Here is an 18,383-nt window from a genome sequence, read left to right as displayed (position 1 = left end):
ATTTATAAAATAAAATAATACAAAAAAACAGAAAAAAGAAACTCAAGACAAATTATATATTAAAACACGGGAATCCAGTAAAAAATATATATAATATAGAAGAAACCATGAAGACCTTGCGACGGTCCTGATTATGATATCCGAGCAACCAACGGATTTAAAACTATTGATTTATAAAATAAAATAATACAAAAAAAAACGGAAAAAAGAAACTCAAGCGTACAGACGTTTGACTTAAGAGATTTTATTTAACAAAAAAAAAAAATATAATATAAAGAAGGAACCAGCGAAAGACATAAAAGACGCAAGGTAGATCCCATTGCACGAAAATAAATATTTAAAAAATATAAAGGACAAATTATAAAATAAAATAAAATAAAATCCAGTAAAAAATATATATAATATAGAGGAAAGCATAGAGGCCTCGCATCCGATTTGATTGCGACTTCAGAGGGAAGCGACTTTTGCAAGCAAAATTATTGTTTTTAATAAAAAAAAAAAAAAAAAGGAGAAAATCCAACATCAAGCGAGTGCATTACAAGGCAATCGCTGGGAAAAAGTAAAAATAAAATAAAAAAGAAAAGAAAAACTTAAAATAAAGAGGGAGCCCGAGCTGTTCTGCTCGAGGAGTTGACGGCAACTGACGGAAAATAAAGGTTTGCCCGAGGGCCTCAAAAATTTGGTCGAATCACAGCCTACTTTAGTCGTATGGAAACTATCGCCAGCGACTCTGCGATTGATGTGTTCCGTATAAACATTTTACCATATAATTAGCAGGTGAGACAAGCTGCCGGATGAGAAATGGAGGAATTGTTAATTATAGCACGCAACCAAAGCAGATTTAAGCGGAACATAGGAGTAGACGAAACTTTTCAAAAAAAGGCGCCATCTGCTGTCAGAAATCGGCTATCGATAGAACATTCTGCGATGTTGATGATGAATCCCAGCTTACAATCGGTATCGGAGCGGGCATCGAGTTAAAAGAAGGGAGGGGGGGTGAATCGAATCTGGAATGCACGAACCGTAATTCTCTTTTGACTCGCGATCGAAAAAGTTGATCTTGTCCGGCGGGATTAGTTATAAACGAATTATAAAGCTGTGCTGTTAATTGCCAAAGAAAATACGAGCTCCGTGATCAGAGATCTCTCTACTTTAAACCATAAATTCCAACTCGACACTCGAAATTCGCTCAGTGTGTTTGTGCCAACGTCAGAAGGCCAGAAGAGTTGTATTTATTTTTTTTTTATGTTTCTGTTATTTGCTACCTGTTAGAGCCAATAATATTAGTGCGTGATACCAATTTTGAATTTCAAGCAAAATGCTATTCGAAAGTATTTAAAAAACAATCGTTTGAGAATTTATTAAAAACAGAGAACAGAGCGGTCTACAAAACGAGTTCGGGTGAGTTATTGTGTGTTTTGAAACCAGAACCTGGCCAAAAGCCTCAGCCTCCCGGGCTAACTACATTTATTTTTTTTTTTGTTAACAATTGTCAGTGTTTTTTTGTTTTTTTTTTGAACATTTGCGCAAACGCAGAGCAGCCTGAGTCTGTCAGCGTGTGTGTGTGTGTGTGTGATAAAGGAACGGCTGCTTCCAGTGCATCCTCTCTTTGACTTCCAGCTGCTGTGCAACTGCATCCAAAATTCCAATTCCACCCTCTCTTTTAAAAATCAGCAATATGAAGTAGAGAGGGGGGGGAAAAGAACCCAAGGATGCACAGAAAGTATTTGGGGATTCGTTAGTTATTTTTAAACAAAATTTATCTTAAAAAAATGATAAATATTTTGTGGTTTAAAGTCTTTAGATCTTTTGATTTATTTATTTTTTATTAATAAAATTCACTGATTTTTTTCTCTCTCTGTAGAAAATGACATTCTAATAATACCCTTATTACCCTGTAGCCCGCCAAAGTCTTTTGTTTTTATTTACACCGATTTCTTGATTCCTCTTCTGCTACTTCCGATTCTCTCCCCCCTTTCTCCACTCCATAGTTGGCTATATATATATGTATATATATCTTTTTTATACAAATATCATTTACCAAAACATCAGCTGGATGATTCATCCAGTGCCCCTCCTCCATCCTCCACCGCAACAGTTGGCAGCAAAGCGACTCATTCAGCTCAAGTCTCGGCTCAACCCGGACCCGAAACGTTTCATTACAAAACAGCGATTCTTACAAACATATAGTATGCATATGAATATGAATATATATATATATTATACCCCCCCGGACTACCGATAATTCTTATTTGGCCAGTTAGCTTTCGATTAGTCAGCAAAATGACAAAAAAAAAAATGCATTTTATGAAGATTGGATTTTATTTCTTCCAACAGAGGAGGGAATACTATATCATGTGGGTCCTGTGTGGGAAAGTAATTTGCATACCAAGTACATGGCACCCCCCCTTTATAAATATTTTTCTTTACTGATTGATTATTTTTTAAGCTGTCTTCGGTTTCTGTTGATATCCAAAAGAATTTGGAGCGATGGGAAACCGTGACTGATAAACGGATATTTCGATGTAAATATTATTTATTTAATATTGGAACATGGAACTCTTATATGCTTAGCTGTGTCTACACAGGAGGTGGAGGAGGAGGAGGAGGAGGGACCAGAAAGTGGGGGTAGCGCTATCTCTGATATCTGGTGCCATCATCATTGCCAACTGGTTGCCTGCCCCAAGAGGGGGCTAAGAACAATCGGGGGCGATTCAATAGGTTCCACAGTTCTTCTTTCAGAGATTATTATTTATTTTTTGTTTTTTTTTTTGGAACTATCTTTTGATCCCCAAATCCCCGGGAATGTTTCTAGCCACTCAACCGTATCTGTACCATGAGACTTGGAATAATTTTTTTTTTTTTGGGGGTAACATGTATGGGATGATGCTCGGGAGCTCCCCCTTGTCCAAAGAACCCAAGAACCGGAGGAAGACGAGGAGACAACAGTTGCGGTGCGGCTGAAAGAACTGAAACAACAACCGAGCTCTGAACTCTGAAAACAAACACACATGTTGATCATGCATGAAAGCCGCCGCTCCCGCCCCCACCCCCCCTCTCTCGGATCGGATCAGATCCCCCCTTGGCATACATACTCCCTCCATACATATAAGATATATGTATATATATGGTGGCACCCTATGCAGTACACAGTACACCCCTTCTGGTTGGTTTCCCAGAAGAGTAGCACGCACCGGAAATATCGTTAAATGCGTAACAAGGCGCTTTTTAATTTAAAAAAAAAAAAAACGGAAAAATCCAAATGAAAAGTATTAAATAAATGAAATTGTGTGCATATGCAAAACGGTTGGGCACTCGTTCGCCTTATCACAGCGGGTTCGAAAATAATAATAAAAAAAAAAAGAACCCTGACACCAGCGGGCTGACAAAAAATAATATAAATATGGTATGGAGGAGGCCTAGGGAGCGACGAGGTCCGGCTTTAATTGAAATTTTCATTGATTCTGGGGGGGAAACGGAAAACAAAAATGGGAACGGGAACCATTTGATTGTGCATTAGCAGCATACACTTAAAAAAAAACAGGGGATACTTAAGATCATTAATCTCGGTGATATATAGCATATCATACTATAGAATAGGTACTATACTCTTGGGAGAAGTAGTCTTGGGATTTGGAAAATACTTTTTAAGAAACATATTTTTTTTGAATATTTTTATAGAGGCTGTTTAAAATGATCTTACTTTTATTTCATATATCATGCAATACTATAGAATAGTATACTATTTTCTACTTAAAACTAGTCTAATGACTTTAATAATCCTCTTTTTGAAAGAGTTTCTTATAGAAAAGTTTTATAAAGGGATGTTTTAAAATCTTCTAACTATTCTAACTATTAACTTCTATGCTATATGATAATACAATACTATACTATACTGAAAAGTAGTCTTATGATTTTAAAAAACTTATTTTTGAAAATCTTTCTAGAGGGTTCCTAGAGGAAGTTTTATGGAGGATGTTTTAAATACTCTAAATTCTCTAACCATTAACTTATATGCCATATATCATATAATATTATTAGAATACTATGTTATTCTATACTATATATCATCCTATACTATATAATACTTAATATATGATACTAAAAAGTAGTCTTGTGGTTTAAAAAATCTTATATTTGAAACCGTTTCCTTAAGGTTTCTAGAGGAAGTTTTAAAGAGGATGTTTAAAATCCTCTAACTTCGCTAACCATTAACTTCTATGCTATATACCATACAATACTATAATACTATGTAACTATGTATATACAATACTATAATACTATATACTATGTTATTCTATGCTATATATCATCCTATACTATAAGAATACTGTACTATATGATACTAAAAAGTAGTCTTATGACTTTAAGAGACTTTCAACCACCATTATTTTAAACACTTTCCTTTATAGAGCCCATTTTAAAGACCAATTCATCCTTACCAATCCTAGCTCCTTTCAACTACCCTGCCTTCGAACTGATAAAATTATTAGAAACTTGCATTTTTTCTTCAAGTGCATGAGTGTGGTGGCATGTCGCAAGACTCATTTTCCATGGCTTTCGCCGGGCTTATCATTTCGAAAAGAAAGGAAAATGAAAATTTAATTGGTCGTAAAAAAGTGCATTAAAGTTATCGCCGGTTGTCCAAAGCGATAGCGTTGAAAACAAGTCTTAAAAAAATATGGTTCTGAAATCCAGAAACGATAAGGAAACCCCCATTAGAAGCGGACTTTTTGAAAAAAAGGAAGTTTCAAGCCCAGAAGTGAAAAAGTGAAGGTGGGAGGGAGGTGATTTGGTTATCATCCTGATAATCCCATAAAGAGACCTAACAAGTTTTTGTAAAAATCACACTGACCTCCCCCCCTGTTATTATTTTTAGGCTGGTTTTTGAGATATACTTTGTATCGTAAAAAATGGGGATCGTCAAACATGTTGGTTATCTAAATAGGAAGTCTTCAGCATACTACTACGAACTTCTTCCGTTTGTCAGTCGCTTTTTTTTTTAAAAAACTCTATAATTGTTTGGAAAATATTAGAGTTTGAACAGGTGTGTTGGTTTCATTCAGGAAACTTGATAGTGCAACTGTCTGACATTCTCAGACTGCGATACTAGCTTTTTAATGAAAGTCGTATTATTTTAGCTGAACGTGACTAATAGGAAAGACCGTGTTATTGAGAAGAAAGCCACGATTGTGAGTCATCCTCACCTGATTCTGCAAGAGACCTGTTTTCAGCCCAACATGGTTTTCCGTTTTCGCATAATTACCATGTTTTCTTTTTTGGGAAAACGATTGCAATCAAAAGAAATGACCGGCTTTCATGCTCCTGTCTGCCTCTGACATTGATCTCCTTCTCCTGCCCCGAATCCTGAATCCTGATTCGATAATTAATAATCTCGTAGCCATCAATCAGCCAGTCGGCGGTGATTTGATAAGTACACTTACCACCATTTCCATATTCAATGCCGCACTGATGAGGAAACTCAAGGAAAACATTTTCAAATATACAAATCGTGACCAAACCGGATCCCTGGACCACTGGACACCACTCTGATCATTATTGGAGGCCTGTTAAGCGGCCAGAAATCGGTTCACATAAATCAAATGTCTCGGATGCGATCATTAACGGTGGGAGTATTTGTATATGTTATATGCAGACTTCCTCGGGGATCTAAATCTGGTTTATGGAGTCTCTGGTATCCAGTGGAGCAAACTGGGCTATTGCATCCGCCAGCCGGCAATTAGTTACCCGCTCCGGCTCCGATCCTGGCACACACACTTTTTATGTGTCAGGCCCCCATTCATTCACAGATTTTCACGCGACTTGCCGATAATATTTCCGTAGCCTGGTGAGGGGGCCTGGGGGCATAGCCTGGAGCTTCTACAGATTCGATTTCTTTGTAAATTAATTTGTAAACATCCGCTAACTAATGTTGATTCCCTTTGTCGCCCGCAGCATGGACACGGACATGATGGACCTGAGCACGGACATGCCAATGGACGCCCCAGCGGCCACGCAGTCCATTTACCCGCATTCCGCGACCCTATTCGCCGCGATCAGTGCCTGTGTCTTTGTTACGGTTGGCGTTCTGGGTGAGTAATCTCCTCCTGCCTACCTACCACCCTCCCTCCCAGTCACCTGGACTAACTGGCAGATGCTTTTTGTGGCAAACAGGTAACCTGATCACGTTGCTGGCGCTGTTGAAGAGCCCCACGATACGGGAGCACGCCACCACCGCCTTTGTCATATCCCTGAGTATCTCGGACCTGCTCTTCTGCTCCTTCAGCCTCCCCCTGACGGCGGTGCGATTCTTTCAGGAGGTGAGTCACCATTTACTCCAGCTCCTTGGAATGTTTACATTGTATTCTAACCGCTTTTTTCAGAGCTGGACCTTCGGCAGTACATTGTGCAAGATCTTTCCGGTAATCTTCTATGGCAACGTGGCCGTCTCCCTGCTCAGTATGGTGGGCATCACTCTGAATAGGTAAGCCTCGGTTGTCATCGCAAATCCGGCTGAGCTGGCTAATCCCCGAATGCGTTCGTAATCCCCTCGACAGATACATACTCATCGCTTGCCACAGCCGCTACTCGCAAATCTACAAGCCCAAGTTCATCACCCTGCAGCTGCTCTTCGTGTGGGCCGTCTCCTTTCTGCTCCTGGTAAGTGCCCCGAAGGTTGGAAGACCCCTCAAGTACTGATCCTTTGATCCCTGATCCCTCACACACAGCTGCCGCCCATTCTGGGTATCTGGGGCGAGATGGGACTCGATGAGGCCACCTTCTCCTGCACGATCCTCAAGAAGGAGGGCAAGTCCATCAAGAAGACACTCTTCCTAATCGGTTTCCTGCTGCCCTGCCTGGTGATCATCGTTTCGTACTCCTGCATCTACATCACGGTGCTGCACCAGAAGAAGAAAATCCGCAGCCACGACAACTTCCAGATCGGCGCCAGCGGAGCGGGCAAGGCTGGCTCCCCCGGCGCTGGGGGATCCTATGTGACCACCACTTGCCCGCGAAAGGCGCGCGAGGACAACCGACTGACCGTGATGATGGTCACCATCTTCCTGTGCTTCCTCGTCTGCTTCCTGCCGCTCATGCTGGCCAATGTGGTGGACGACGAACGCAATACATCGTATCCCTGGCTGCACATCATCGCCTCGGTAATGGCCTGGGCCTCCAGTGTCATCAACCCGATCATCTATGCAGCCAGTAACCGGAATTACAGGTAGGTTCCTCTACATGAAGACCATTCTGATTACTGAGCATCACTCTCTTCACTTTGCAGAGTGGCCTACTATAAGATCTTTGCGCTGCTCAAGTTCTGGGGGGAGCCGTTGTCCCCGATGCCAAGTAGAAACTATCACCAAAGCAAGAACTCCAAGGAGCTGTCGGGCGTCATCCGGAGCACGCCGCTCTTCCACGCTGTGCAGAAGAATAGTATTAACCAAATGTGCCAAACATATTCAGTATGATTCGAGTCGATTTATAGTTCAGATTTGATTCTTTGTATTAGAGCTTGTAATTCATATATTAATTAATTACTTATTACATTTTAATTTATGCATTTGTGGAGAGCCTCCATCAAAGACAAACGAAATAAATACATTAAATTTATGTAGACCAATTGAGAAAGAATAATATCGCTTGTGCTTTTTTTTAATTACGAGGTGTAACTAAAACACAATATTTAAATGCCAAGCTCTAACCAAACTATCTGAAGCTCCGCTGATGGATTGCTTTACATTATTTACCATATACATATGTATGTACTTCTGTGTTGTTATCAGTGCACATTGTTTTCACATTAGCAGAGTTTCAATAAACCATTCGCACACTGAATATGTATGTCCACGTGAAGGCTTCTCTGCCTGTTGCGGGCACTCGCGCCAAAAAAAACACATTTTCATTTTCACTTTAAAAAAAAAGTTTTATTTTTTCTTCGTCTATCGCTGGAGAACTCTTAACGCACACTAGTTAGCTGGGACGCCACGAGGAGACCATTAACTTAGGCCTTCACGGCGAACTTGCGCTGAGGGAAGATGGAGCGCTTGCGGATCTCCTTCAGGGTCTTGCGGTTGGCATCACGGGGCGAGAGTGCCTTGCGGATGGCGCGGGTCTTCTTTTTGCGCAGATCCAGGGGCTTGTACTTCTTGTTCTTGAAGACCTTGCGCAGGTTCTCCTTCTGCTTCTGGTGCATCACGATGTAGACGCGAGCGATGGCCTTGCGGACCACGCGGCTAAAGGGGGGGGAAACAAATTTGGGTAAAATATTTGCTTTGAAGCATAATTCTAAGAAGTACTCACATCTTGGAGAGCTTAGAGGGAGCTCCGCCAGTCACCTTGGCCACACGCAGATTGAGAAGCTCATTCTTGAGCTCATCCAGCTGCTTGGTCAGCTCCTTCTTGTCCTTCGTCCTCAGCTCGGAGCACTTAACCTTCACCTGCGCGGCAAAAAAAGCACAATAAAAGCATTATTATTTTGTAACAGAAATTCGTGCATTTTCCAAACAAACTGCACAGCCAGAAGTCATTACGATAATTCGGTATTCGTTCTACATCGCACACCCACCATTTTGAATGGATATTTATCAACCTAAAATGAAAAACAAACTGTTTAAAAATTATGAAAAAACGTGGAGCAAAATTTTAGCGTTTATACCTCGCCGGAAACGGATAGGGAAAAGAACGTAACAGAGTTGCCAGGCGGCCTAAGAAAAATCCCAACAGAGAAATCGGACTAACGCCAAAAAATCCCATAAAGTATCAATCGGTATCGGTGCCAGTAAATTAAATAAAACAAAAATTACATTAAAACAAACTGATTCTACTGGTCTGGCAGGAAAAGGGAAATTAAACTTAATAATTGTAAGGCTTGCATAATATTTTCATTTTAATTTTATAAAAAAAATACCAGAACGTGCTGAAAAATAAAAAAATATACCAGAACGTGCTGAAAACGCCCGCTGAGTTGAATTAGAGAATATATCGCTAAGTGACATCGCTAACGTGTGAATGTAAACAAACGAACAAGGTGGCAACGCTGCATTAGGTTGCTGATTTTCGCTGTATAAATAATTTGATTCGCAATATTCCTTATCTGTTAGTAAATAGCTAGGTAGATGTACGTAAAGCACACACAACATAAACAGAGTTTCTAAACAACAATGGCAGATCGGGCCATCAAGCTCCTAGTGATCGGAGAAAGCGGAGTGGGCAAGTCCAGGTGAGAGATTCCAGCAACGACCTCAGCAATTGTCCGCTGCGTATATTCTAAATAGCAATCATTGCATCATTGTTTTTCGCTTCCATTGCGCAGTCTGATTCGTCGCTTCGTGGAGAACAAGTTCGACGAGAACCATGACGTCACAATCGGAATGGACTTTAAAAGCAAGGTGATGAACGTGGACGGGATCGACTACAAAGTGGCGCTATGGGACACGGCCGGAGCGGAAAGATTCCGCAGTTTGACCCCGAGCTTCTACCGGAAGGCGTTGGGCGCTATCTTAGTGTACGACATCACCAACAGGGATTCGTTAGTGAAACTAGAGGCATGGCTAGCAGAGCTGGACAGCTACAGTGACAATCCAAACATAGCTATCATTGTGGTGGGCAACAAGATCGACCAGGAGCGAGTTGTGGATCGCGAAGAAGGACGGAAGTTTGCTCGCAAGCACCGAGCCCTGTTTATTGAAACGTCAGCCAAATGCGATCAGTTTGTCAGCGATGTGTTCAAGGACGTTGTTGAGAAGGTAGGACCGGATTCTTTTTTGAAATTTCTGATCCATTTTTAATTTTTTCTTATTTGATTCTCATACTACAGATTGTTTCCTCAGAGTACTTTGGCAACGGAAACGGCTCCGCGAATGGGATGGAAATCGGCGCCAACCAGGATCTGGAAGCGAATGCTTCGACGTGTTACTGTTGATATTTTGATGTTGTGCTTTTGTCAAATTTCTATCATGTATTTATTTAACCGTTTCAATATCATTAGCATAAAGTCTGCCCAACTGCCTAGTTTATATACAATTATTTAAATAATCCTTAGATTGGTATACTATTCCAAAGAGGCAAAACCAGGCGCTTATAAGCCTGATTGGTGTAAGGAGCAGGCTTAAAAGTATTTCAAGCTCAAAAGATTTAGCAAGAATTTCGAAACTCAAAGCCCAACGACATTTGGCCTCTATCTGAACTTTTAATAAACGGATTATTCAATATCTTAGTTAAATTGAATGCGATTGGAAACCTGTTTGGGTTGTTTTCACAAAGGAATTGCGGGTTTTGAATTTTATAATAAGCTTTAAACGCAATGTTCTAATTTTCCAAACAATAATATTTTAATAATATGGCTAACAGTAGAAAAATCGAAAAATGTTATAGCATCCCGATCATACAACCCGAAATACAAAAAATCTCAATCAAAACCTGACAATTAAACTTTGGATCCATTTTTGTAAAATTACAATAGGAAAACCACATGATTAAGGCTGATCATGATCCCCGGGTTTCCGGAGCTTCTCCCTTTTCGAATATTTTCAATACTCCCGATAAGGGTACCCTTTCCCACTATTGCTCCTTCCGATGGCCATAGCTCTGCCGATTTGTATCCGATCAGGATATAAACTACCATGTAGTAATCACGGAACCCAGAAGCTTCTTTCCTCATCCAAATTAGTGCCTAAATATCGTTTTGAAATTTTTCGATTTTTTTCCTAGGGGTTTCCCTACAAAATTGTAGGTTTTCCTATTTTCCCCACTTTTGCTCCTTCCGATGGCCCTAGCTCTGCCAATTCGTATCCGATCAGGAAATAAACTACCATTCAGTAATCAGCGAACCCAGAAGCTACTTTCCTCATCCAAATTAGTGCCTAAATATCGTTTTGAAATTTTTCGAATTTTTTCCCAGGGGTTCCCCTACAAAATTGTGGGTTTTCCTATTTTCCCCACTATTGCTCCTTCCGATGGCCATAGCTCTGCCAATTCGTATCCGATTAGGAAATAAACTACCATTTAGTATTCAGGGAACCCAGAAGCTACTTTCCTCATCCAAATTAGTGCCTAAATATCGTTTTGAAATTTTTCGAATTTTTTCCTAGGGGTTTCCCTACAAAATTGTAGGTTTTCCTATTTTCCCCACTTTTGCTCCTTCCGATGTCCATAGCTCTGCCAATTCGTATCCGATTAGGAAATAAACTACCATTTAGTAATCAGCGAACCCAGAAGCTACTTTCCTCATCCAAATTAGTGCCTAAATATCGTTTTGAAATTTTTCGAATTTTTTCCCAGGGGTTCCCCTACAAAATTGTGGGTTTTCCTATTTTCCCCACTTTTGCTCCTTCCGATGGCCATAGCTCTGCCAATTCGTATCCGATTAGGAAATAAACTACCATTTAGTATTCAGGGAACCCAGAAGCTACTTTCCTCATCCAAATTAGTGCCTAAATATCGTTTTGAAATTTTTCGAATTTTTTCCCAGGGGTTCCCCTACAAAATTGTGGGTTTTCCTATTTTCCCCACTTTTGCTCCTTCCGATGGCCCTAGCTGCGAACCCAGAAGCTACTTTCCTCATCCAAATTAGTGCCTAAATATCGTTTTGAAATTTTTCGAATTTTTTCCCAGGGGTTCCCCTACAAAATTGTGGGTTTTCCTATTTTCCCCACTATTGCTCCTTCCGATGGCCACAGCTCTGCCAATTCGTATCCGATCAGGAAATAAACTACCATTCAGTAATCAGCGAACCCAGAAGCTACTTTCCTCATCCAAATTAGTGCCTAAATATCGTTTTGAAATTTTTCGAATTTTTTTCTAGGGGTTCCCCTACAAAATTGTAGGTTTTCCTATTTTCCCCACTTTTGCTCCTTCCGATGGCCATAGCTCTGCCAATTTGTATCCGATCAGGAAATAAACTACCATTTAGTAATCAGCGAACCCAGAAGCTACTTTCCTCATCCAAATTAGTGCCTAAATATCGTTTTGAAATTTTTCGAATTTTTTCCTAGGGGTTCCCCTACAAAATTGTAGGTTTTCCTATTTTCCCCACTTTTGCTCTTTCCATTGGCCATAGCTCTGCCGATTTGTATCCGATCAGGAAATAAACTACCATTTAGTAATCACGGAACCCAGAAGCTACTTTCCTCGTCCAAATTAGTGCCTAAATATCGTTTTAAAAATTTTCGAATTTTTTCCTAGGGGTTCCCCTACAAAATTGTAGGTTTTCCTATTTTCCCCACTTTTGCTCCTTCCGATGGCCCTAGCTCTGCCAGTTCGTATCCGATCAGGAAATAAACTACCATTCAGTAATCAGCGAACCCAGAAGCTACTTTCCTCATCCAAATTAGTGCCTTAATATCGTTTTGAAATTTTTCGAATTTTTTCCCAGGGGTTCCCCTACAAAATTGTGGGTTTTCCTATTTTCCCCACTATTGCTCCTTCCGATGGCCATAGCTCTGCCGATTTGTATCCGATCAGGAAATAAACTACCATTTAGTAATCACGGAACCCAGAAGCTACTTTCCTCGTCCAAATTAGTGCCTAAATATCGTTTTAAAAATTTTCGAATTTTTTCCTAGGGGTTCCCCTACAAAATTGTAGGTTTCCTATTTTCCCCACTTTTGCTCCTTCCGATGGCCATAGCTCTGCCAATTCGTATCCGATCAGGAAATAAACTACCATTTAGTAATCAGGGAACCCAGAAGCTACTTTCCTCATCCAAATTAGTGCCTAAATATCGTTTTGAAATTTTTCGAATTTTTTCCCAGGGTTTTCCTATTTTCCCCACTTTTGCTCCTTCCGATGGCCATAGCTCTGCCAATTTGTATCCGATCAGGAAATAAACTACCATTTAGTAATCAGCGAACCCAGAAGCTACTTTCCTCATCCAAATTAGTGCCTAAATATCGTTTTGAAATTTTTCGAATTTTTTTCTAGGGGTTCCCCTACAAAATTGTAGGTTTTCCTATTTTCCCCACTTTTGCTGCTTCCGATGGCCCTAGCTCTGCCAATTCGTATCCGATCAGGAAATAAACTACCATTCAGTAATCAGCGAACCCAGAAGCTACTTTCCTCATCCAAATTAGTGCCTAAATATCGTTTTGAAATTTTTCGAATTTTTTTCTAGGGGTTCCCCTACAAAATTGTAGGTTTTCCTATTTTCCCCACTTTTGCTCCTTCCGATGGCCATAGCTCTGCCAATTCGTATCCGATTAGGAAATAAACTACCATTTAGTAATCAGCGAACCCAGAAGCTACTTTCCTCATCCAAATTAGTGCCTAAATATCGTTTTGAAATTTTTCGAATTTTTTTCTAGGGGTTCCCCTACAAAATTGTAGGTTTTCCTATTTTCCCCACTTTTGCTCTTTCCATTGGCCATAGCTCTGCCGATTTGTATCCGATCAGGATATAAACTACCATGTAGTAATCACGGAACCCAGAAGCTTCTTTCCTCATCCAAATTAGTGCCTAAATATCGTTTTGAAATTTTTCGAATTTTTTCCTAGGGGTTTCCCTACAAAATTGTAGGTTTTCCTATTTTCCCCACTTTTGCTCCTTCCGATGTCCATAGCTCTGCCAATTCGTATCCGATTAGGAAATAAACTACCATTTAGTAATCAGCGAACCCAGAAGCTACTTTCCTCATCCAAATTAGTGCCTAAATATCGTTTTGAAATTTTTCGAATTTTTTCCCAGGGGTTCCCCTACAAAATTGTGGGTTTTCCTATTTTCCCCACTATTGCTCCTTCCGATGGCCATAGCTCTGCCGATTTGTATCCGATCAGGATATAAACTACCATGTAGTAATCACGGAACCCAGAAGCTTCTTTCCTCATCCAAATTAGTGCCTAAATATCGTTTTGAAATTTTTCGAATTTTTTCCTAGGGGTTTCCCTACAAAATTGTAGGTTTTCCTATTTTCCCCACTATTGCTCCTTCCGATGGCCATAGCTCTGCCGATTTGTATCCGATCAGGAAATAAACTACCATTTAGTAATCACGGAACCCAGAAGCTACTTTCCTCGTCCAAATTAGTGCCTAAATATCGTTTTAAAAATTTTCGAATTTTTTCCTAGGGGTTCCCCTACAAAATTGTAGGTTTTCCTATTTTCCCCACTTTTGCTCCTTCCGATGGCCATAGCTCTGCCAATTCGTATCCGATCAGGAAATAAACTACCATTTAGTAATCAGGGAACCCAGAAGCTACTTTCCTCATCCAAATTAGTGCCTAAATATCGTTTTGAAATTTTTCGAATTTTTTCCCAGGGTTTTCCTATTTTCCCCACTTTTGCTCCTTCCGATGGCCCTAGCTCTGCCAATTCGTATCCGATCAGGAAATAAACTACCATTTAGTAATCAATGAACCCAGAAGCTACTTTCCTCATCCAAATTAGTGCCTAAATATCGTTTTGAAATTTTTCGAATTTTTTCCCAGGGGTTCCCCTACAAAATTGTAGGTTTTCCTATTTTCCCCACTTTTGCTCCTTCCGATGGCCATAGCTCTGCCAATTCGTATCCGATCAGGAAATAAACTACCATTTAGTAATCAGGGAACCCAGAAGCTACTTTCCTCATCCAAATTAGTGCCTAAATATCGTTTTGAAATTTTTCGAATTTTTTCCCAGGGGTTCCCCTACAAAATTGATGGTTTTCCTATTTTCCCCACTTTTGCTCTTTCCGATGGCCATAGCTCTGCCGATTTGTATCCGATTAGGAAATAAACTACCATTTAGTATTCAGGGAACCCAGAAGCTACTTTCCTCATCCAAATTAGTGCCTAAATATCGTTTTGAAATTTTTCGAATTTTTTTCTAGGGGTTCCCCTACAAAATTGTGGGTTTTCCTATTTTCCCCACTGTTGCTCCTTCCGATGGCCATAGCTCTGCCGATTTGTATCCGATCAGAAAATAAACTACCATTTAGTAATCACGGAACCCAGAAGCTACTTTCCTCATCCAAATTAGTGCCTAAATATCGTTTTGAAATTTTTCGAATTTTTTCCCAGGGGTTCCCCTACAAAATTGTGGGTTTTCCTATTTTCCCCACTTTTGCTCCTTCCGATGGCCATAGCTCTGCCGATTTGTATCCGATCAGGAAATAAACTACCATTTAGTAATCACGGAACCCAGAAGCTACTTTCCTCATCCAAATTAGTGCCTAAATATCGTTTTGAAATTTTTCGAATTTTTTCCCAGGGGTTCCCCTACAAAATTGTGGGTTTTCCTATTTTCCCCACTTTTGCTCCTTCCGATGGCCATAGCTCTGCCAATTCGTATCCGATCAGGAAATAAACTACCATTTAGTAATCACGGAACCCAGAAGCTACTTTCCTCATCCAAATTAGTGCCTAAATATCGTTTTGAAATTTTTCGAATTTTTTCCCAGGGGTTCCCCTAAAAAATTGTGGGTTTTCCTATTTTCCCCACTTTTGCTCCTTCCGATGGCCATAGCTCTGCCAATTCGTATCCGATCAGGAAATAAACTACCATTTAGTAATCACGGAACCCAGAAGCTACTTTCCTCATCCAAATTAGTGCCTAAATATCGTTTTGAAATTTTTCGAATTTTTTCCCAGGGGTTCCCCTACAAAATTGTGGGTTTTCCTATTTTCCCCACTGTTGCTCCTTCCGATGGCCATAGCTCTGCCGATTTGTATCCGATCAGAAAATAAACTACCATTTAGTAATCACGGAACCCAGAAGCTACTTTCCTCATCCAAATTAGTGCCTAAATATCGTTTTGAAATTTTTCGAATTTTTTCCCAGGGGTTCCCCTACAAAATTGTGGGTTTTCCTATTTTCCCCACTTTTGCTCCTTCCGATGGCCATAGCTCTGCCAATTCGTATCCGATCAGGAAATAAACTACCATTTAGTAATCACGGAACCCAGAAGCTACTTTCCTCATCCAAATTAGTGCCTAAATATCGTTTTGAAATTTTTCGAATTTTTTCCCAGGGGTTCCCCTAAAAAATTGTGGGTTTTCCTATTTTCCCCACTTTTGCTCCTTCCGATGGCCATAGCTCTGCCAATTCGTATCCGATCAGGAAATAAACTACCATTTAGTAATCACGGAACCCAGAAGCTACTTTCCTCATCCAAATTAGTGCCTAAATATCGTTTTGAAATTTTTCGAATTTTTTCCCAGGGGTTCCCCTAAAAAATTGTGGGTTTTCCTATTTTCCCCACTTTTGCTCCTTCCGATGGCCATAGCTCTGCCAATTCGTATCCGATCAGGAAATAAACTACCATTTAGTAATCACGGAACCCAGAAGCTACTTTCCTCATCCAAATTAGTGCCTAAATATCGTTTTGAAATTTTTCGAATTTTTTCCCAGGGGTTCCCCTACAAAATTGTGGGTTTTCCTATTTTCCCCACTGTTGCTCCTTCCGATGGCCATAGCTCTGCCGATTTGTATCCGATCAGAAAATAAACTACCATTTAGTAATCACGGAACCCAGAAGCTACTTTCCTCATCCAAATTAGTGCCTAAATATCGTTTTGAAATTTTTCGAATTTTTTCCCAGGGGTTCCCCTAAAAAATTGTGGGTTTTCCTATTTTCCCCACTTTTGCTCCTTCCGATGGCCATAGCTCTGCCAATTCGTATCCGATCAGGAAATAAACTACCATTTAGTAATCACGGAACCCAGAAGCTACTTTCCTCATCCAAATTAGTGCCTAAATATCGTTTTGAAATTTTTCGAATTTTTTCCCAGGGGTTCCCCTACAAAATTGTGGGTTTTCCTATTTTCCCCACTTTTGCTCCTTCCGATGGCCATAGCTCTGCCGATTTGTATCCGATCAGGAAATAAACTACCATTTAGTAATCAGGGAACCCAGAAGCTACTTTCCTCATCCAAATTAGTGCCTAAATATCGTTTTGAAATTTTTCGAATTTTTTCCCAGGGGTTCCCCTAAAAAATTGTGGGTTTTCCTATTTTCCCCACTTTTGCTCCTTCCGATGGCCATAGCTCTGCCAATTCGTATCCGATCAGGAAATAAACTACCATTTAGTAATCACGGAACCCAGAAGCTACTTTCCTCATCCAAATTAGTGCCTAAATATCGTTTTGAAATTTTTCGAATTTTTTCCCAGGGGTTCCCCTACAAAATTGTGGGTTTTCCTATTTTCCCCACTTTTGCTCCTTCCGATGGCCATAGCTCTGCCAATTCGTATCCGATCAGGAAATAAACTACCATTTAGTAATCACGGAACCCAGAAGCTACTTTCCTCATCCAAATTAGTGCCTAAATATCGTTTTGAAATTTTTCGAATTTTTTCCCAGGGGTTCCCCTACAAAATTGTGGATTTTCCTATTTTCCCCACTTTTGCTCCTTCCGATGGCCATAGCTCTGCCAATTCGTATCCGATTAGGAAATAAACTACCATTTAGTATTCAGGGAACCCAGAAGCTACTTTCCTCATCCAAATTAGTGCCTAAATATCGTTTTGAAATTTTTCGAATTTTTTCCCAGGGGTTCCCCTACAAAATTGTGGGTTTTCCTATTTTCCCCACTTTTGCTCCTTCCGATGGCCATAGCTCTGCCAATTCGTATCCGATTAGGAAATAAACTACCATTTAGTATTCAGGGAACCCAGAAGCTACTTTCCTCATCCAAATTAGTGCCTAAATATCGTTTTGAAATTTTTCGAATTTTTTCCCAGGGGTTCCCCTACAAAATTGTAGGTTTTCCTATTTTCCCCACTTTTGCTCCTTCCGATGGCCATAGCTCTGCCAATTCGTATCCGATCAGGAAATAAACTACCATTTAGTAATCAGGGAACCCAGAAGCTACTTTCCTCATCCAAATTAGTGCCTAAATATCGTTTTGAAATTTTTCGAATTTTTTCCCAGGGGTTCCCCTACAAAATTGATGGTTTTCCTATTTTCCCCACTTTTGCTCTTTCCGATGGCCATAGCTCTGCCGATTTGTATCCGATTAGGAAATAAACTACCATTTAGTATTCAGGGAACCCAGAAGCTACTTTCCTCATCCAAATTAGTGCCTAAATATCGTTTTGAAATTTTTTTGAATTTTTTTCTAGGGGTTCCCCTACAAAATTGTGGGTTTTCCTATTTTCCCCACTGTTGCTCCTTCCGATGGCCATAGCTCTGCCGATTTGTATCCGATCAGAAAATAAACTACCATTTAGTAATCACGGAACCCAGAAGCTACTTTCCTCATCCAAATTAGTGCCTAAATATCGTTTTGAAATTTTTCGAATTTTTTCCCAGGGGTTCCCCTAAAAAATTGTGGGTTTTCCTATTTTCCCCACTTTTGCTCCTTCCGATGGCCATAGCTCTGCCAATTCGTATCCGATCAGGAAATAAACTACCATTTAGTAATCACGGAACCCAGAAGCTACTTTCCTCATCCAAATTAGTGCCTAAATA

The 18,383-nt window shown here is 40.2% G+C and overlaps 3 protein-coding genes across 4 annotated transcripts; 2 read left to right on the top strand and 1 right to left on the bottom strand.

The window, feature by feature from the left end:
• The first annotated feature begins 999 nt into the window (after positions 1–999).
• Positions 1,000–7,638, top strand: Tre1 (Trapped in endoderm 1). Its single transcript, XM_017239619.3, has 7 exons — positions 1,000–1,401; positions 5,956–6,092; positions 6,175–6,320; positions 6,384–6,484; positions 6,558–6,660; positions 6,729–7,225; positions 7,286–7,638. Exons 2-7 carry the CDS (start codon positions 5,957–5,959, stop codon positions 7,470–7,472), a joined length of 1,170 nt encoding a protein of 389 aa, XP_017095108.2. The 5' UTR covers positions 1,000–1,401; position 5,956; the 3' UTR covers positions 7,473–7,638.
• Positions 7,639–7,900: 262 nt separating this feature from the next.
• RpL35 (Ribosomal protein L35) lies at positions 7,901–8,796 on the bottom strand. 2 transcript variants are annotated; one of them, XM_070278712.1, is made up of 4 exons: positions 8,660–8,796; positions 8,566–8,593; positions 8,305–8,435; positions 7,901–8,237 (listed from the first exon to the last, which is right to left on the bottom strand). In XM_070278712.1, the coding sequence occupies exons 1-4, from the start codon at positions 8,755–8,757 to the stop codon at positions 8,006–8,008; spliced, it is 489 nt and encodes a 162-aa protein (XP_070134813.1). In that variant the 5' UTR covers positions 8,758–8,796; the 3' UTR covers positions 7,901–8,005. The 2 variants fall into 2 exon arrangements, with proteins under 2 accessions (XP_070134813.1, XP_017095110.1); XM_017239621.3 differs by having other exon boundaries at positions 8,305–8,441; positions 8,570–8,593; positions 8,660–8,734.
• Positions 8,797–9,009: 213 nt separating this feature from the next.
• Positions 9,010–10,007, top strand: Rab18 (RAS oncogene family member Rab18). The gene is made up of 3 exons (XM_017239620.3): positions 9,010–9,223; positions 9,317–9,749; positions 9,821–10,007. Exons 1-3 carry the CDS (start codon positions 9,165–9,167, stop codon positions 9,923–9,925), a joined length of 597 nt encoding a protein of 198 aa, XP_017095109.1. The 5' UTR covers positions 9,010–9,164; the 3' UTR covers positions 9,926–10,007.
• Positions 10,008–18,383: the final 8,376 nt, after the last annotated feature.

This window comes from Drosophila bipectinata, chromosome XL, assembly GCF_030179905.1.
Source record: "Drosophila bipectinata strain 14024-0381.07 chromosome XL, DbipHiC1v2, whole genome shotgun sequence".
In the NCBI taxonomy this organism is placed as follows: Eukaryota; Metazoa; Arthropoda; class Insecta; order Diptera; family Drosophilidae; genus Drosophila; species Drosophila bipectinata.
Note: the sequence above shows the minus strand (reverse complement) of the source record. Positions and strands in the feature narration are given on the sequence as shown.